The 20,596-nt window shown below is 44.2% G+C and overlaps 1 protein-coding gene and 1 long non-coding RNA gene across 5 annotated transcripts in view; one reads left to right on the forward strand and one right to left on the reverse strand.

The window, feature by feature from the left end:
* LOC115490769 (uncharacterized) lies at positions 1-4,015 on the reverse strand. Its single transcript, XR_012052110.1, has 4 exons — positions 3,880-4,015; positions 2,511-3,799; positions 1,592-1,738; positions 1-1,439 (listed from the first exon to the last, which is right to left on the reverse strand). It is a non-coding gene; the product is annotated as an uncharacterized lncRNA (long non-coding RNA).
* The window catches only part of CDC27 (cell division cycle 27), a 26,135-nt gene continuing 8,755 nt past the window's right edge, over positions 3,217-20,596 (forward strand). The window contains exons 1-12 of one of the 4 annotated variants that reach the window (XM_012571066.5): positions 3,217-3,356; positions 8,574-8,649; positions 11,830-11,977; positions 12,985-13,110; positions 14,033-14,130; positions 14,647-14,801; positions 14,923-15,137; positions 15,567-15,681; positions 17,612-17,745; positions 17,870-17,969; positions 18,200-18,407; positions 19,311-19,483. In XM_012571066.5, the coding sequence (XP_012426520.1) occupies positions 3,330-3,356; positions 8,574-8,649; positions 11,830-11,977; positions 12,985-13,110; positions 14,033-14,130; positions 14,647-14,801; positions 14,923-15,137; positions 15,567-15,681; positions 17,612-17,745; positions 17,870-17,969; positions 18,200-18,407; positions 19,311-19,483 (1,575 nt within the window). In that variant the 5' untranslated portion in view covers positions 3,217-3,329. The remainder of the gene's footprint in view (positions 3,357-8,573; positions 8,650-11,829; positions 11,978-12,984; positions 13,111-14,032; positions 14,131-14,646; positions 14,802-14,922; positions 15,138-15,566; positions 15,682-17,611; positions 17,746-17,869; positions 17,970-18,199; positions 18,408-19,310; positions 19,484-20,596) is intronic. The other 3 variants (XM_012571067.5, XM_012571068.5, XM_002192936.7) reach the window with 3 other exon arrangements.

The raw sequence follows: 20,596 nt of genomic DNA on the forward strand, positions 1-20,596 counted from the left end.
TGAGGATCATCAATGCACTGTTTGTCCCAGTCAGGAAAGGCCTTTAAAACCCCCAAAACATCAGAAAAGCATGAAAAACATTCTTTGTTCTGTATCAATGAGACATCCAAAAGTCTAGTTTTGAAGGTTTTCAGCAAGTTGACTCCTGCTGAATCAGCAAGGGAGAAGAAAAATGGGGAAAGAACAGATCTAGGCACAGATCTAGGCAGCCAAACTGGGCCAGGTCCACCCTCATGGCGTGGGGTGATGGCCCATGGGCTGTGGGTAATGTCCTGCCTGGGATGGGCTCCCTGGACAGTTCTTCTCCAGGCAGATGGTTCCAGCCAGGAGCTCTCAGGAGGCTGTGTGTTACAAGCTGGTGACACTCTCCCTCTTCCTACCTGCAAAGCAATCTTCAGAGCATCACCACAAGAGGTGAATAATTCATGACACATAACTCAGCCTTCCCATCAGCAGAACACCTGGGAGCAGCAAACACTTTCCTTTGATTTGTTCCTTATTCCAACGTCCTCACTCTGTCTTTGACTAGAAATCGAAGGCATTTTGCTCTGACATGTTGACTTCGCTCATTCCTGTGCAGTGGCTGAGTAACAGCTGCTTTCAATTCCCACTGTTTGATTCAACTGCTAATGAAAAGCAACACAAGCTGTTTATAGATGCAAGATTAGATTTGAGCAGTTCTTTGTGCTATTCCTACAGCTTCCATTGGGCAGGATCTGGGCACCTCATGTTTTTAATGCGCTCTCTGTGCTTTAACCTCCTAGAGGATCGTGGTGACGGGGCCAGAAGGGAACCTGCTTGCTGCACGCTCCGGGGTCACGTCTGTCCTTGTCACTGCTGTGGCACTGACTCCTGCAGCAGAACGTGCTGTGGTAGAGAGGAACTGAGCAGAGGAGAGGTGGGAATCTGCCTCAGCTCACAGAGGAAATCCACAGCAGGGACTGGGGGCCCTGGAGCAGTGATATCCCTGCTATAGCAATGATATCCCTGCTGTAGCCACGATATTCCTGTGTAGCCATGATACTCCTGTGTAGCCACCATATCCTACTAGCCTTGATATCCCTGCTAGCCATGATATTCCCACTACAGCTGTGATACCCCTGCCCTGCAAGCCAAGAGGCTTCACTCTCACTCCTCTGTGCAAACCTTGTGTTTGAGCCCCCAGCTTCCAGAGTGAAAGCAGTAACACTGAATTAAAACCAAAGTGAGACCTGCAAAGAGACAGAAAGCAAGCAGTGGGAAATGACAGAACTACAAGAAAAGAGGGAAGAGCCAGACACACTTTAGGGATCTGTTGTGTCTCTTTATAAAGCAGAGCTGGTTTGTAGCAAAGCAGGCTGGAATGATGCACTTGAACAGGCACAGTGTGTACGTCTGTACCTCTGCTTGTGCCTCCATGCCTCTTCCCCTGGCAAGGCTGCTCCCCTCCTCTGGAAAAGCTGAGGATTCCACAGAGAAAGCAGCTTTAGTCCCATGGACATTTATAAAAGCATCTGTGGGTGCCAGTGTGTGACCCCACAGACAGAACTGCACTGTAGGACTGAGGAGTCTCTGTAAATCCAGATCTCCAAAGACAACAGCAAACACTGACCTTTTACAGTTTGGATGTTTTACATGAATTCCATGGGACTCTGACGAGAGTACAAGGAGCCCCCACACTCCAGAGAGCCTGTATCTCCTCAGGCTGTGATAAAACAGCTTCTCATACCAAAGAAGGTCTGGATGTCAGTTCTATGCCCTGTGGAATGGGAGAGACAGATGGAGCCAGCTTTCATCCCCAGGAGTTATCTGTAGTGCACAAGATCAGGAGGAGGGTGAATATGGACTGAGCTCCTTGAAAAGCTCCTTCCTGGAGCCCCAGACCACGTACACACACCACCATCATCACCATCAGCAAGTGAGGCCAAAGGCCTCCAGAGGAGGAGACACTTCATGTTACTGTCACCCTCCTTTTGTCTGGCAAAATGACTTGGATCGACCTGATTAGGAAACCAGGTGTCCATTCCAGGTGACAGTGCTACCCTGCAGTTAAAATTTATTTGTCTCAGGTGAAGGATTGAAGAAAGCTTTGCCTGCTCACACCCTGAGTGCAAACACCCGCAGATCTGCTGCCAATACCAAATTTGTAAGTACACCTTTCAGAAGTGCAGGGAAAGAGGGGAAGGAGGCAGGCTGAGCCCTCCTGCTCCACACACAGCTTTTGTTCTCAAGTAAAGATACAGCCCCTGCCCACGCGTGTTCGGCAGCACATCAGGATCTGACCAAAGCACTGAGCAGAGCAAGATGGAGCACAGAGTCTGTGTGTAGGTGTGTGCGCATCAGGGTTACGGCTGATTCAGCAAGCCCACAGAAGGATTTGGACAAGGAAGGCTTCTGCTAGCTGCAGGCAGCTATTGATAGGTCATTATATTTAATAAATTGGGGTTTACTTGTACATGTTTATTCCATTCTTTTGCTAAAGCTCTGTGTGTCAGAGATTGTAACTGGAAAATGACCTGCCTTGTACTTACTGGTCTGCCAGTTTTACTCCTGGATATGAGGACATCAGGAGGAATTTCTTCACAGAATGTTGTTAAACACTGGAAGGGGCTGCCCAGTGAGATGTCCAAGGAACGATGGAGGGGGCACTCAGGCTCTGGCCTATTGCCAAGGCGGCTCAATGGTTTGGGAGGTGTTTCTCAGCCCACATGATCCTGCGATTTCTGATACCGCGGCTGAACCTCCCGGGCAGCCCCATCAGCACGGAGCCCTCGGGGACAGAGCCGGGCCGTGCTGCCCCCGACACGGGGAGCGGGGACACGGGAGCCGCTGGGCAAACCCAGCGCGCACCCCGAGAGACGCGGGAGCTCCCGGCAGAGCTGGGCATCCCCAGAGCCCGTTCTGTGGCACCAAGTGCAAGTTCTGCGTTCCACGGGCGCTCCGAGGGACGAGCCACAGGCCCTGCCGGTTTCCCCCTCACGCTCGTCCCTCTCCGCTCCGGCTCGGCCATCTCCGCCTCGGCTCGGCCATCTCCGCCCCACTTCGGCCATCTCCGGCGCCGCGCAGTTTCCTCCCGCTGCCGAGCGCGGCTTTCCCAGCTGTTTTCCGTCGACGCTCGGCTCTTTCCGCCTGCGCCTTCGGGTATTTCCGGCGACCGGTTCGGGTGTTTCCGCCGCCGGTTCGGGCGGACTCGGCGCCCGCCGGCCTCGCTCGCTCCGGTAACGGTCGGTGCGGGTTCAAATGAGCCGCGGTCGGGCCGGGCCCCGCCGTGACTCGCTCTGAGCCGGGCCGGCACCGGGGCCGCCCCGCTCGGGCTCGGCGACCAGGAGGCGGAGGCCGGGGAGAGCAGGATGACGGTGCTGCAGGAACCCGTCCAGGTACCGACCCCCGGGCGGCTCAGGCCCCAAAGCCTGGCCCGGCCCGGGTTAGGCCGCTCCGGGGCCGGGGCTCCGGGCCGCTCCCGGAGGCCCCTCGGCCGGTGGGCCCGCTGGAGCTCCAGCTCCTCCGCCCTCCTCCTGCCGGAGCCCACCGAGCTTCCCCTTCCAGCCTGCCGTGCCATCCCCGGGCCGGCCGCGCTCGCCCCTTTGCCCCCTGGGCCCCGGGGGGAGGTGCCGGGGTCCCCGCCGCTCCTCCGCCGACCCGGCTCCAGGAAAGGGCCCCGCCGATCCCCCGGGAGACCTGTTGATACTTCGCTCACCTTTCTGCGTGTGCTGCCGTGTCGTGTTTAAATGCTCGCAGCGTGCTTGGATCCCTCTGTGTCGTGCGAGTGAAGGACGTTTCTTCTGCCCAAGGAGTTGGTTTTTTCGGATTAATGGGAGACCTAGGAGAGAAAATAATGTAAATTTCGTTTTTCTCTCGTGTTTCAGTCTCAATGCAGTTACTGTGATGGGTTTCCTGTACTTGAGCTCAGCCTTCCCATCCAAAAGTCGTGATTCACGGAATTAAAAGCTGCTTTTTCTTTCCGCAGTTCCTGTATGCCCATTCTCTAACTATTAATAATCTTCATTAATCAGTCGTCTCATTCATATTCCCATTCTTTTTAAAGTCTATTTTTAGCATTTTAACAGGATGTTTTGGGCTTTTTTTCTAGTTCCTGGCAGCAGTGTCTTGTTGGAGTATGACTGTGTTCTGTGATGAACACAGTGAGAATTCTTGCTTTTGGCTCTTTTCTTTCTAATGAAAAGGTGGAAGGGGAGGAAAGGCTCCTGTGGCAAACAATCCTGCTGACTTGACCCTGTCTGTAGCAGATGGTGACAATGAGGGCATTCTTGTAGACTAGGGGTTTGTGTCCTTGATGCCACCGCTCTCCTCATCCCCTCTGAGAGCAAGGGTCATTCAGTGCTGGGAATGCTTTTGGCCACCTGGTCCCTCTCCTGCCCAGGCCATCCTGCATCACTGGTGTCAGCTGTCGAGCTGGGCTGGTGGTTTTGCACCAGTTGGGCATTCTAGGAAAACATGGGATTAGAACAGAAAAGGAAGCAAGAACGCACTGCAGTGTGAGCAAGCGAAGCTGACAGGAAACAATACCAAATGTTTCCAGTGCTGTGCTAACTAGACTGACCAAGTGGAAATGTCTGCTCTCCTGAGCGCTCCCTGATAGAAACTGGGGTCTTGTGGTAATTCAGCAAGGTGAAGACCACTCTAATGCTCCATTCTGCATCATTATGCATCCATAATGTTCTCCATTCTTAACCTCTTCCCAGCTTGGATGTTTTGATGAGGCTTTGCTATGTTGAATATATCTATTTAGATTGACTATATCTATTTAGATTCTGCTTTTAAATGACAGATCATTCCTTTAGCAGTAGTTCTGCTGCTGTCAGTTTTACTACTGTTCCTTGCTTACAGGAGTGCTGGTAAGTTTAGGAATTATTTGTGACTGTGTAAAGTCCATTGCATTTCTGAATTCTCAGTTTAGCTGAAGTCCACATATGTAGCTCTGTTTTTATAATATTCTTAAATGAAGTGACTGGGAAAGTTGACACTAGTTCTGATTTTTGTCATTGCAGAGATTGTTCCTGTCTATTTGTCTGTTCTCTCCCAGCCTTTCTGATGTCTACAGGGCTCAGCATTCCAGGAAAAAACTGTCATCCTCACATCCTCCCAGCTGTGATGTTACTTATTTGTCACAGCGTGACAGATAAATAACATCATTTGTGTTTGTATGTAGCCTTAGAAATGTTGTACTTTAAGTACATGAAATTCATGTCCCAGGAGGCATTCTGGCCACTGGTTAGGTTTTTGCTAACTTTTAAAATTCTTTTAAGTTGAAGAGAGTGCCAGAGTTTACAGCCCTGTGCTGTACTTCCTGATACGGTCAATTTAAAACCCTTCAGCTCCAACATAAAACCATGTGTCCCATGTGCTAAGAAACAGCCTGGATGCCTTCCAAATACTTCTGAAAAACATCTTGGAAAGAAAATGAGCACTTTGCTTGGAATTGAGCTGTTCAAGGTGATCATCTGCTGTGACTCACTGGAATGGTGCTTGAACTTGGCTGCAAACTGCGGGACCAACATGTTCAGTGGGCAGAGTTTGTGTAACTGGGGAATGCAGCACAGCCCATCCTGGAGCTTTCCTCCTCCCTGCCCACCCCGAAGACTGAAATCGTGGCAGAATCTGCTTAGCATGGCAATATAGGCTAAACAGCTTGGAAAACAATTTCCAAGGTTGTATAACTGTCAGAAGAGAACATCTCTTAAGAGCTATTTGGCTTGGATATGAAATGACACTTAGACAATGCACAGGGTTTTCTTGGTAGAAGATGGACTTGTCTGAATCTGATTTTATTTTCCTGCCCTCCTTTCTGAAGATGCCTTGCTGCAGGGCTGTGTATGGTAGTTTTGGAATTCCCTGTTAATTTTGCATTTCAAATTAATTATTTTTTTAAAGAGTGATTAAGACCTGGAGCTTCATCCTCTCTGCAAGCACACTTGAATAAAATGTGGAAACACTTCCAACTTTTCTCATTCCTATGAGGCAGCCCTGAGAACACTCTTCTGTGTGGTTTAGCAGTTGTGTACCACTAGTGCTGTGTATATGCATTGTGCTTCTTCTAGAACAAAATAAATTACTGTGCTATATTGAGATTAATGTTCCTGTCCTAGATGGTGGGCAAGAAATCCTCTTTTTTGAGGCACAGTCATGGTTTAGGTATCTGTTCTAATGAACAATTATTGCTGCATAGGTATGGCTGATTCCCTGCTGCCTTCCTTTCTTCTTCCTGCTCTTTTAGGAGAGTGTGTGTGAGGATCCAGACTCCAGCACGGGTCAGTTGAGGGCAGGAGGCATATTTTGGGCTGCAAAATGATAATTGATAGAGAACAGGAATTCTCCCAGCCCGTTTCTTGCTTTCACTCTGCTCCACAACAGTTGTTATTTGAGCCAGTGTGTAGTGTAACTCTTACAAAGTGCTGTGACATAGCCCCAAATCCTCGTGTCCCCTCTTGGCCTTTGGCAGGATTGTTCCTGGCAGCTTGCTCTGGTTTGAGCAGTCAGGTGACCCTGATTTTCCCACTCCCACCCCCACACCTTTGTTTTGTAAGCTGGCTGAGTTTCAGCCCTGCAAAGACAGGCTTTTTAACCTGCCACAACTTGGCTGGACTCATCTAAACGTCACTTGTGACTTGGGGAAGGAAGAGCTGCTTTTGGGAGTAAGAGAAAGGAGACCTTGGGCTGCTCTGGCTTCAGGATGGCTTAAAAGATTGTAACCCTGACCTTCTATCTTCCTGTTTGTCCTGCTGTGTCTGCAGGGCGTGGAACCACCTTCAGCCTGGGATCCGTTCAAGGCAGCAGGGAGGAATCACTTCAGCAGGCTCTGAGGCTCAGTTATCTGAAATATGGAATACAACCAGAGAGAAACAATAGCGTGTTTGTATTGTAATTATCAAACTAAGATAATTCACTTTTAAATACGTCCAGATACTTTCACACAAACTTAAAAGCACCTGTTGACTTCTTAAGAATATTCTTGGGATCTACTGATAGGAGAAAACAGATTCTCTGTAGAGATTTGTTTATAATATTCCCTGTAGTACTTGGGAGCCCTGGTGTGTGCTGTTCATGACGGCTGTGTGGGCTTCCTGTGAAGAGAGCTTGCACAGTTTTCACACCCTGTGTTTGTCAAGTTTGTGTTGGAAGAAGTAGCATATGGTACATGTAACTCTGTGAAGTTTGGAAATTTTAATTTTTTTTTTTTTAGATTAAATTGGCACTTGCCTTTCCAGCTGGGAATAGCACTGCAGGGCAGTATTGCTTTCCCTGTGGGAGATTTCTTTTAGATTTGGAGTGTCTCATGGGTTTAAAGCAAATTCGATTTGTCTTTGGTTGCTGATGAATATTTGAGAAATTCTAGATCACAGTGCCTTGAATTCATAAGTTCAGATCTCATTTGGGATCAGTAATAGCAAAACTTCTGCAAAATGGCTCTTTGCTGCTGATGGAAAAGGGCTTTAGAACTGAAGCAAAGACCCATACGGGAAGGAACTACTGTCCTGATCCCAGCCCTGCCCACCTTGGAGCACAAGCGCTGATGAGCATGCACAGCCCCCTTAGAGTAGGTTGGGAGGAAAGGCTGAACAGATCTTAAACAATTTTTTAAACCCCAGCCCAGCCTTCTTTTATAAATAACAGACAACTTTTAATACGATCTGAAGAAAGTTGGCCGAGCAGTTTGTGTGAAACCCTCTTATCCCAGGCCTGGACAGCTCTTTTATGTCAGCTACTGGTGACAGCAGTGCAAGTAAATGTCACCTGCTTTGCTGGTGTGCAGGTTGTACACCTGTGTGTGTGTTTGTTCCACTGGAGTTGTGCCATCCTTCCAGTCTGCACAAACATTGCTTGTCACAAACCCAAACTTGGTGCTCATGAGGAAGAAAACAGTACTTGGGAGCAAGATTTGGCCCGGTGTGAGTGTGTGAGCAGAACCAGAAGGAGGATTGTGTTCATCTGTGGCTGTAGAATACAACTTGTCTGTTTCACTTGCATTGCACTTGTTCTCAGGTGCTGCTGCACAGTTGGTGACAGTGAAGAGGTGGCTGAAATCCCAGCAAAGAGCTGCACAAAAAGCACTGGGTCCTGATCACCTTGACCCTTAAGGGAACACTGATGCCTCTTCAGGGAAGATCCTTTATATGAAGATGTTTAATCAACACAAGTCTCCTCTTGAACACTGAGAGGATTCTGGACCTGTTGGGCTTTGGTTTGGCATCTTGGAGAGATGCTTTAATGGTATACTCTGGCCAGCCTGGCTTGGATTTTGGTTTTATCTTTACTGAAGGTATTGTTGTTTGGTGTTGAGCTGTGCACCAGGCCAAGACTCAGTGATTTCTGAGGAATTTGGATGATTGTGGCTGGTAACGAGTGAGAAACACCCTAAGGTTGATACATGACTTCAGTGCAGAGTTTAGTGGGGATTTTAAGCCTCTTTACTAATAGCTGAAACAAATACAACTTGGCTGGCATGTTCATCCTCCCCTTTTGTTTTATGGCTCTATAAAAGCAAGCTGAACTTTGCCTTTTGACAGTAAGAGGTAATGAGTTTTTTGCATTTTTAAAGCTCCTCACTAAACGAAGATGGTTTTCTTGCCTTGCAGGCTGCTATCTGGCAAGCACTGAACCACTACGCGTATCGCGATGCCGTGTTCCTCGCAGAAAGGTTATATGCAGAAGGTGTGTACTTTGCAATTGTAAAGCTGATGCTTCTTTTCCATTTTATTTTGGGATTTGTGAGCCTCTGCTCCTGCTTTGTTTTCCTCCTGTTCTGATAATGAAGTTTAGCTTTCTGCTTGGGGAAGTCAGAGGAATGCCTTGCAACTAGGTTGGAAAATCAAATAATGTAACAGCAGCAATGTTATTTTACAGTAAAATATCCTTAAAATTAAATTCAGATTTGTGTGTTTAAGTGCAGTGTTTACAGTGATCTGGTTTATGATATTTAATGGGAGAATGTTGGGGGTTTTTTAATAACCCTCAAGCACTGCATGTCTTCCAAGGGCACTTGAGGATAGATGCAGCACACAAATTCTACAAATTGGCTTGACATTGAAAGCTGTCTTTGCTAATAATGCTGCTCAGATATGTTGATTGGCTCAAAGAGAGTCTTGTGATGGTGAGAGAAAAGCTCCGTGAAATTGAGACAGTGAGAATCAGAACATATGGAACAGGTGTCTCCTGCTGAATCCCTGCTAATTGTTACTTCATTGTAAAGCTGTCAGGGCTGGGGTGTCTTGGACAGTGAGCAGCAGTAACACAGATTTGTACTTTCTCTGGGTCCTTCAAACACTTTTTAGGTGTTTTCTAGCACCTTTTATTTCTTAAACCTTTTCTCTATTACCTCAGATAAACTTTTTGTTCTTCTGTATGTCTTTCTCCTTGATACTGGTGTTCAGCTTTCCTTGTTTGTTTTGAAAGGTATTGTTCCCTAACCACTAACACAAAAAAGCCCTAATCCTTAAGATAAAATACAACTGTCATATAATTTCTCATGCTAAACAACCTGAGCTTATAGTTTGAATTAAACTGTATAAGCTATTTCATACTGTTTTGTAATGAAATATTTTGCCTGCCGTGCCCACAATGCAGTTCTTAACAATGGAAGCACAAACCTAAGTTTTGAGGAATAAAGGCTCTTTTTTCCTTATGTCAAATGGTTACAAATGGAATCTGGGGTGTTTGATCTGATGCTGAAATGAGAAACATTGTGTGGAATATTATGGAACCTGATAATCCAGGTGTTTATGAAAACAGTATTTTAGGGATGACAGCTCCCCTGAACACAGTGCACTGTGAGGTGCAGGGAAATGGTAGCTTGAAGGTAATTGCCAAGGGTTTAGGACCAAAGAGAATCCACTTTTTGCAGTAGCCAGGAGAAAAGTACCTGACTAGATAGTGACACATCTTTACAGAATAATTCTCTGCAAGAATACTTCAAACAGCGTTTTTCAGTGGCCAGCAGTGCTGAGAGAAAGCAGCGTGAATGCTGACACTTGGTGCAAGCAATTAACTGCTAACAAAACATCTGGCTCCTGGTTAAAATAAGTGGTTACACTGCAGAGTGGAAGCTGCAGAACTTGAATACAGTGGCTCCATGTCGGCAGGAGTGATTTCACCCTGAGAAAAACTTGTTTTAAGTCTACCTGCAATTACTGTCCTTGATGGGACATCTGTGGTTTGATGATTTCTCAGAACTCTCAAAGTCTGTTAAAGTAGTGGATAAAAATTGATTTAGCTTGAGTTTTCAAAAAGGTCTTCTGGTGTTTTTAGGATAAGGTTAATAAAATGTCCTCTCTTTGGGTCTTCTGTTTCCATTGTCACTGTCTGGGTGATGACAAAAACAAAATAGTCAGTTTTCAGTGAAGCAAAGGATTTGGGCAGATTCCCAAAGAGGTTTTTATACAGTGCTCATATTGATTTTTCTAAAGATTTCCCTATGGGTGGGCGAACAAATATCAAAATTGTTTATTTAATGCTGAATTCCATTTGCAGGATAATGTCTTCTGAGAAGTATAAAGTTAATGTGGGTTTATTAAGTGGTTGAGTTTGAAGTTGCTTGTGTTCATACACAGCTTTTGATTTAAAATATCATTGTGTGAGGGTGATTTGAGTGTAACATTTGGGGAAGTACAGAGTGGGTTAAGCCACCATGGATATACAAAATCTGTGAGTTTACAGAAAGGATTAAAATTACTTCAGGGGTTGATTCTGTCCTTTATGGTGTAATCACGAGTGGGTCTGACCTCAGTCTCAAACCTGGATGTCAAGTCAAGCTCTTTGAGTAGAACATCCTTGGCGTTGTACATAATTCATTGCAGTGGAAGAAAATTTGGAAACAGACATTAATTCTCAATAGTTCCAGTCTCTGCCATAGGCAAGTGTTTCTGCCCTGATCCCTCTTGTTCTCTGTTTAAATGGAAATTACTTTCCTGATGCTTGACTACTTCATCCAGAATTTAGCAACTTGTGAGCTCTCAGCTTGGGAAAAGGATTTATGGAATCACAGAATCCCAGAAAGGCTTGGGTTGGAAGGGACTTGAAAGCTTATGCAGTCTCACCCTGCCATGGGCAGGGACACCTTCCACTGTCCCAGGTTGTAGGAGAATTTGTCCCTATTGCTAGCTCCCAGCATAAAGCAGACAGAGCATCTGAATGGTGCTGTTAAGCCACGTTCCCAATGAAATAATGAGAGTAGGCAGCAGAAAGGACAGGACTCTATGTTGGTGAAGACTGGTAACTCACTGGCTTTTATAGTCATTAAAATCAGAAAATCATCTCTGCTGAGTCATGTGAAGGTAAAGCATTGAGTGCTTTAGAACAAGAACAGACGTAAAATTGCAAATGGAAAAAGACTACTTGAAATTGGGATTAAAACTGGCTACTTGGGCTGGAATAGCTCTTCCTTCTGGAAGTTGTTGTGCTTTGTAACAGCCATCCAGTGTTCCACTGTTCATGCACTCCTTAAAGTAGTGCAAAATGTTGGTGGCAGGTGTGGTGACACTCTGAGCCCAGTCAGTCTTGGTGTGGCCAGCAAGTTGTTAAAGTAGCTCTGGCCTGGCTGCTTTGCTTGGCTTGCTGCTGTTCTGACTACAAACTGGCTCATCACTTATTCAGATTGAGTAGCCAGAAAGATCAAAGTTCCTTTAAAGCTGTAGATGTTGACTTCATCTGACTAGCCAAGGAAATGGCATAGGGAGTTTGGTACTCACCAACAGATAAAGAAGACTTCATTCAGGAATTAATTTCTAATACCAATACCCATGTTCTTCCATCTTGCCCATAGCTGGCTTTTACTCCCTGGCCCCGAATATTTTGAACTAAAATGATTAACATCTAACTGATGATTGTGTTTTCCAGTACACTCAGAAGAAGCACTGTTTTTACTGGCAACGTGTTACTACCGCTCAGGAAAGGCCTACAAAGCTTACAGGCTCCTAAAGGGACACAGCTGTACCACCCCACAGTGTAAATACCTGCTTGCAAAATGTTGTGTGGACCTCAGCAAGTAAGTAAATCCTTCATGTTCTGTCCAGGGTTACAAATGGATTTTTGGGGTTTTTTTGCTTGGATTTCTCTTTGGAAGATATCATCTTGTGTAAACTAGAAATTCATTGGTCCTTCAGCACAAAAGATTGAGTTCAATTTATTTTGCTTTCAGATATGGATCTAATGAACATTAACCCATGTTGCAAAAACTTCTGAAAGTTGAGTAGCTTAGACAGGAATTGCCAAGCTGTGCAGAGAGAAAACAGACCTCTTATGAGTTCATTTATACAGCTCTGCCTTATTTTCCTGTGGGGGTGGTCTGTGCTGATAGAAGCATACACCTACAAGTAAAATTTCAAGTGGTGGCAAGAAAAGATTATTTGTTTGTTCAGGTGTTTGGGCTCAGATGCCTGAAAAATGCCTCCTACCCCAGCAGCTGTATAAAGTAATTCTGAAGCCTGACACTCCGTGATCCATTCAGTGTGAGTGCTGCTCTTCCTGGAGGTGGAGGAGGTACAAATTGAACCTTTGTTCTCCTTTTGAGCCCTTCTTGCCAGAAAGAAGGGCATTAAAATCCATGATCTCTGCCATATCCCAATATTAGCTCTTAACTCGGTGCATGAGGGGCTTTACAGATTGTATTTCATTGGGGAACAAAGCCAAATTAAGCACTGTTTTTCCTTAGATGAAGCACTTTCAAAGATCAAGTGTCTTGAAGATTCTCTTGTCCTTCATGCTAGGATTGATCACTTTTGGAAAAGTCATGCTGAATTTTGTGCCTCTGCTTTTGGGTTTGTTTTGTTTTTCTTCCCCCCCAGTAGAGCTGTTTGACTGCAGAGTCCTGAACCTCCCTGTTGTAGAGGAATCCATGAGTTATTTAATGTTCATTTGCAGGAGCTGGTTTGTGGTTTTAAACCTGTGAACACTGACAGTGGATTTCTGGTTTTGTTTGCAGCAGGGTGAAAACACTGGACTGCCAGTACTGTGTGCCTTGTAACCCCTTTAAACCTCTTGTTTTTTAAAAAGGCTTGCAGAAGGAGAGCAGATCTTGTCTGGTGGAGTGTTGAATAAACAGAAAAGCCATGATGACATTGTTATGGAGTTTGGTGACTCTGCATGCTTTACACTCTCCTTACTGGGACATGTCTACTGGTAAAGTTGCTTTTTCATTTTGCCCAATAAAGGTGGAAGGTTTTTACTTGACCAAGCCCAGGTTTAGTCAAACATCTCCTTAGTCATTACAGGAGACACCTCTCTCTGGGTTACACCATTTTGGAGCACAATAAATTTAGGTGGATAGTTGTGGAATTAGTCTGATTTGGGAATGGTTAATTTTAATTTTCACCCAAAGACTGAAAACACAAATTCCTTTTTTCTGGGTGGATAAGAATGCAATTCAAAAGTCTGAGATTTTTATATACCTTTAGATTTGCTCTGTATTCTTCCCTAAGAAAAACTCTCAGCTTGTTTCTCAGTGTTACTATTTAGATTTTTACTATCTGTGTTATACACATGTGGCTCTAACCCTCAAATCAAAGTTCTGAGGGTGCCAGGCAGAATACTTGACAATTGTAAGTGTTGTGATTTTGCCAAGATGCAAGAAGGGTTTCAGTAAATGTGAATGATTCATTGGAGTAGTTGGGCTCTTGGTTTCTTCTCTACTATATCTATTCTCAATTATTTTCAAAATCATTTTTTTGTAGCCAAACACTTAAGTGTTCAATTTAGCTGCTAATTTCTTTGCAAAGATATTATCCATAGATACTTAAGATGGCTGGAAGGCTGGCAATCGGGTTACTGTTGGCAAAAAAAGAAATAAACTGTTGCAAAGAATGCCTCTTCCTAAAAATGAAAATTCTCAAGCTATTCTAGTGCTTATGTAACTTTTTTTGACAACTGTGTCTAAATATGTCGAGTAACTTCAAAAGACCTCAGTATTTCTTGGGCTTGAAAGATGGGGAGTGTTTCTATGCCTTTCAACATGTTTTTGTTTTTCAACTCCTCTTCTGGAAACCTCTCTTAACAGAAATGCTGTTCTGAAGTTTCCCTGTGATCTGTTTCATTCTTTTTGCAGCAAGACGGACCGGCTTGCCAAAGGATCAGAATGTTACCAAAAGAGCCTTAGTTTAAATCCTTTCCTCTGGTCCCCTTTTGAATCACTATGTGAAATAGGTGAGTCTGCAGAGCTGTTTTACTCATGTAATTCTTGGGAGAGATTTTTGTGAGCAACAATTAGTTTAGAATACTTTGACATTGTTTAAAACTTCTGTCTTGTTTTCCATCTTCGTTATTTATACATTTTTGGATCTAACAATCCAAATGTGCTTTCCAGCCTACATTTAGTAGACACTTAGAACCTGTTTCTAAGAATAGCTTGAAAAAACAATATATGAAAATTATTAGAAATATTGATTATCTGGGGGTTTGTAGCAGAAGAGTGGAAGAATCCTTCTGCTTTAGCACAAAGGGCTCAGAGTGACCTAGTCTAGCAAAGGGTGTTCCTGCTTATTGCAGAGGGTTGGAATGTCATGTTCTTTAAGGTCCCTTCCAACCCAAACCAAATGTTCTGTGATTCTATGAAATGTTTTAAAACACTTCTAAAATCCTTTGTCCCCTGTCCTTGATTCAGACTGAATATTCAATGTATAGACCCAGGAATAACTATTAAATCTCTTTCCACTCTTTCAGGTGAAAAGCCAGACCCTGACCAAACATTTAAATTAACATCCTTACAGAACTTCAGCAGCTGTCTGCCCAACACTTGCACAACAGTGGTGTCTAATCACAACATATCCCACAGACAGCCTGAGAGTGTCCTCATGGAGACACCCCAGGACACAATTGTGAGTTTTGCTCAAGTAATTGCAAAATCATTTTCTAAAATCAGTTTGCTTGACCAGCTTAACTGAAAAATGTTAATTAAACTATAGCCTGAGTACCTAAGAGCTGCCTTTTATTCTTCAGGAGTTGAACAGAATCAACCTAGAATCCTCCAATTCAAAGTATTCCTCCTTGAATTCGGATTCTTCTATGTCTTACATTGACTCTGCTGTGATTTCCTCGGATTCTGTCCCCCTGGGGTCAGGAACTGCCATATTGTCCAAACAGGCTCAAAATAAACCAAAAACTGGACGGAGTTTACTGGGGGGACCTGCAGCTTTGAGCCCACTAACTCCAAGGTAAGTGCTTGGGATGGCCAAGCTCTGCCCAGGGCTGAGCTGCTGCTGCTGTTTGGGGTTTGGAGCAGCAGGGCTGGAGCTGCACACACAGACACATGTGCTAGTAGAATTCGTGAACAACTTCAGGAGCTGTTCTTGCTCCTTGTGTTGATCTCTTATTTGGAGAGGAATTGTTGATTCAAAATATTGCTTTATTGCCTTGTTCTCACTTGAAAAATCTCTGAAAGAATATGCTACTGCTCTGGAATAAACTTTATTATGAAAGGCTACTGTAAAGAACTTTCCTTGAAGTCCAACTCCTGATGATCTTGTGGGTCCCTGCCAGCTCAGGATATTCATGAACTGGGTGTGTGTTTTAACCCCTGCATCAGACCAGCTCTCCAGGTCTAACATTCACACCCTGACCCTTTCTCTCTGGTTTCTTCTCAGCTTTGGAATTTTGCCACTGGAAACCCCGAGCCCTGGAGATGGATCCTATTTACAGAACTACACCAACTCCTCCTCTGTAATTGATGTGCCATCCACCGGAGCACCTTCAAAGAAGGTACCTTGCATTCTGGAGCTCAGCTGCTCTTCTGACAGCTTGCCATTGCAGTGCACTTTAAAGAAGAATCCATAATACAGAGGAAAAAACATGTGAGCCAAGTTTTCCCCGCAGGTGCCCAGGCTGTAGTTGCTGGACTAACCTAGGGAAGATCTCTTGTGTTCTGTCCACCTCCCATCACAGAGGGTTCTACAAACACTGAAGCTTCCCAACAACAGCAGATTCAAACTTTCAGTTTGCAGGGTGGAATGTGAAGACGTGGCATTGTTTGTTTTATTTATTTAATGTATTTTCTGAAGCCTCAAGAGAGCTGAAGCTACTGATCTCTTGCAAGTAGTTCTTGAGTTGTAGTTTACAGACCAGAGTAATAAAATCCTGCTGCTGGTCTGTGAAGGACTAAGAGAATGGTGCTGTTCCACTCAGCAAAGTCTTGGGTAGGGGAAACTGAAAAATGTCTGCTTTACTCAGGAAGAAACTGCTGCAGTTGCCATAGTGATAAATGAGAGGTGGAATGTTGGTGACAGTTGAAGAACTATTTGTTCCTTTCTAAAAACAAAAACCTGAGGATTTTTCCCTGTATTTTTAGTCACTGTACAAGTTTCATGAGGGTGTTGATGTTTTATAGGGGGCACTATTTTGAAATAATGTTAAATCTCAGAAAATAGAACTTGAGTTGCCACGTTTGCTCTGGACAAATCTTGATGCTGTGCCATTCTGAAAGGGAAATCTGGGACCTGTGCTAAAACGGTCAGTTAGGAGTGTGCTTTGTTTGGCTGATCCAATTCTCACCCTGTGCTTGCTCAGGACCATTTGGAAGCAGTGGCTTGTGGTGGGCTGTGCACATACAGAAAGGTAAATTTCCATGAGACTGAAAATGGAAATAAAGTTAGTAAGGTGTAGCTCCTGTGAGAGCTGAAGAGCTTTGGGAAATCAAGTCAGATTTGTTGCTGTTTTGTTGCTTTGCTGAGTGTGATACAGCAGCACTGAGGTGTAAATTTCACTATGCCACACTTAGGCACTCTCCAGATAGAGCTGTGCCACTACCAAACACAAATATTAAATACATTCTAATAAATACCTTAAATTCTGGTTCATGCTTTGTCCAGAGCAAATAGTGACTGTGCCAGTTCCACTTTGCTCTTCCAGTTCTGTGTCAGACAAGGTTTGGTGGAGCTGTGGCTGAATAGAGGCAGTTTCCTAGGAAACACTTACATAAGTGAACGAAGCATTAGGATGAATCCAAAGGCTTCCTGTCTGAGTGGGCAAGTTTCCTTGCTGGCCACCTAAACCATCCTCTGGTAACAGAATCTGGGAAAGGAACAAAGGACAGAGCTTTAGGGCTTGGCTAATGCACAGACTGACATTGCTTCTGCTGGTGTTGATCCACTTGTCCCTTTCTGGGATCTGTTCCAAACAGCCATCACTGAAGTGAATGTTGGTGTCCCTGGAGTGGGCAGAAAGATAATTTTTTTAAAGCTTTTTAAATAAAATGTGAAAAGGAGGATCTGTTCTGGAAACAGGCTGAGGTGCTGTGCAGTTTGTGAATGGCTTCTGAATGGGATTGTAATAGGATAATTAAAAAATCTTTTTCTTTATATTTTTAATTTTTTTACAACTTTCTGCAGGAAAAAGCCTTTAAATATGATGTATTTTAATTCCCTTTTGTTCTTGCACAAGCACTTTAACATATATTTTCTTGCTATTAGATGGAGTGTCTATATCTTCAAATAATATGCATAAACTTTGTAGACTTGGTGTTATTAGCAGGTAGAAGGAGAAACACTTTTGATGGTTTCCCCTGGGCATGGGGAACCCTCTCCTTTATTAAAATAATTCTGTTTCTCCTTGTGCAGTGTTTGGTGGGTGGAGTGGGTTGGGTTTGGTGCAGCAGAGATGGAGACTCCTGAGTGACATAATAACAAACCTGTAGAAACTCTGTGTTGTGCAGACTGTCAGCAGGATCAGCCAGGCTGGAACAAAATCCGTCTTCTCCCAGAGTGGGAATAGCCGGGAAGTCACTCCAGTTCTTGTTGCACAAACACAGAGCTCTGGTCCACAGACAAGGTAAAGCAGTTGTAGTCCTGGAGCATTTTTGTTTAAAGCAAAGCTAAAAGCTGTTGCTATTAGAAGTGGAGCAGAGAAGCTTACCTTCCAATTAATTGTGTAATTCTTAAATTTTTCTTTTCAGTACAACACCTCAGGTATTGAGCCCAACCATTGCTGCTCCACCCAACGCGCTGCCTCGACGAAGCTCTCGCCTGTTCACCAGTGATAGTTCCACAACCAAGGTACCAAACCTCCCAGTGCTGCAAACCCCTGCCTTCCTCACCCATCCTGGGCCAGCTGTTAATTTCCACGGATTCATAGCACTTTTAGCAGCTTAAGAACAGATTCTGCAGTGAGCAGGGCATGGCTGGGCATGGTTGCTACACATAATTTTACACAATTCACTCTCATGTTTAGATTTCTGGAATTAAAATACTCCTTTATATGTAACTCTTACTTTTCTTACTTGCAGGAAAATAGCAAAAAATTAAAAATGAAGTTTCCACCTAAGATTCCAAACAGAAAAACAAAAAGTAAAACAAATAAGGGAGGAATAACTCAACCAAACTTAAATGACAGTTTGGAAATTACCAAACTGGACTCTTCCATCATTTCAGAAGGGAAAATTTCCACTGTTGCACCACAAATCCAAGCTTTCACGCTACAGAAGGCAGCAGCAGGTCTGTTTGAGTACTGTTGGACTCTAGTAGAGTAAAACCTGATATATCTGGGTTTTAATGTTGCTTCAGTATTTGCTTCTTTCCCATTTCATTTAGTATGCAGCTCTCACCTTTGTATAGTGATAAAAACTGATTTAATTCAACATCTTGTTAACTTAGAAACGTGTGAAGAAATATTGAGTGGTAATTGTCAGCAGATACATCTTGTAAGCTCTAGTCATTATTAATGATTAAAGTATTTTTAAAGTATATAAGTATTATAAATTGTTATGCAATGTCTAAATTATGATAATAGAATATGTAATATTATGATTAAGTGTTACATTGTTATAAAGTAACTTCAAAATAATTTATGACAGTATTATCCTTGGAAACTGATTCAAAGGAGTTACTCATAACCAGTAATCTCTTAACACGGGCTTTATGTGGTCTGTTCTCCCTTGATGTTTCCCATTTGTTTAAAAACAAGTCTTTATTCAGATTGTCAGAAAATCCTAAGCAGAATGCTGAATTCCCCTCTTTTGGCTCAGTGATGTTTCCAGGCAGCAAGAGGATGTATCCATGGCTACCAGGCTTGTGGAAACTGCTCAGACCTAAAGAAATGTTTGAATAGCTTCTGGAAATGCAGAACTCCACTCACCCTGAGCCCCAGGGTTTAAGGACTCATTATTTTCTGGCTTCCCTAACAGAGGCTGATATTCAGAATATCATGCTCATATTAATTAAGTGTATTATGTTAAGAGTATATAAACCTTGTTTGGAAACTCCTGAAGGGTTTTCATAGGCAAATTCAGGGGCAGTGCACAAGTGAGAGCTTTTGGGATTAGCACTTCCAAGTAAATAAGTCTCAGCTGTTTTTTGGGGTTTTTTTCCCCACTTTTATTTATTGTGTTTTTCTCCTAGAAGGTTTGATGAGCCTTCTCCGGGACATGGGGAAAGGTTATTTAGCCTTGTGCTCATACAACTGCAAAGAAGCCATCAATATTTTGAGCCATTTGCCATCCCACCACTACAACACAGGCTGGGTGCTGTGCCAAATTGGGAGAGCTTACTTTGAGCTGGCAGAATACATGCAGGTAGGAACAGGGGCTGGGCCTTCCTCTTCTCACTTTGCTCTGGCAGTGTTACACAAAACCTGCAGATCTCCTGTAAAATACATGAGAACTTTGCAGTTGTGGTAAATGGATAAATACAAAAGTTACACCTGGAATGCATTTAGGTCTTGAATCTGCTTCATTAGAGCTTTCTCACTTAGCTTTCCTAAATTTTTTTCTTAGTGTTATTACCTCTTGTATCCAAGTGTTGGGGTCTCCTCCTTGTGTGTCCTGTCTCTATCTCATGCTGTGCTGATGGAATTGTTTGCACTGCACTGTTTTAGAATAGATCACTCAACAATTCGAGCTCTAACCAAAAAACTTCTCTCCATTCTAGTTAATTCTAATCACATCAGTGACCCAGTTTCCCTTCCAGCCTCACAAATGAAGCATTGGCACAGCTGAGGTGATGCCCAACTGCTCCAGAATCAGAAGTGAGCAGTTCAGGGTAATCCCACAGTTGCCTCTCCTTGGCACTGTTGTCCTGACAGCTGACGTGCCAGTTTGCTAAGTTTTTAAAGCACTCCTGGGCAGAATGTGTGCAGGAGACATAGGAGAGGGAGGTTTTGAGCTGTGCACAGTCTGTTTCCAGAAGGAACATGCTGGGTGCTTTCACAGATTATTTAGAAAGGTGAGGCTACAGATTTTAATCACAGAATTTGAGTGTGGTTTGGATTGAAAGAGACTTCAAAGCTCATCCATTCCCACCCTGCCATGGCAGGGACATCTTCCACTGGCCCAGGCTGCTCCAGGCCATGTCCAGCCTGGCCTTGGGCACTGCCAGGGATCCAGGGACAGCCACAGCTGCTCTGGGCACCTGTGCCAGGGCCTGCCCACCCTCCCAGGGAACAATTCCTGCCCAATCTCCCATCCAGCCCTGCTCTCTGGCAGTGTAAAACCATCACCCCATAGCCTGTCACTCTTTATTGGGATGGTTAACAATCATAACTGGCCCATAAAAGTTTGTTGCACTCTTTCTGATTTCGTGGATGATGTTTTTGCCTCGCTCAAGCACGGCTAGAAACAGGAATGCAGCTGAGTCAGCAGGAGGGAGAGCTGGCTGCATTCCTGCTGGCATAAGTATCCTGGGATACA

The sequence above is a fragment of the Taeniopygia guttata genome, chromosome 27 (genome assembly GCF_048771995.1).
Source record: "Taeniopygia guttata chromosome 27, bTaeGut7.mat, whole genome shotgun sequence".
NCBI lineage: Eukaryota > Metazoa > Chordata > Aves > Passeriformes > Estrildidae > Taeniopygia > Taeniopygia guttata.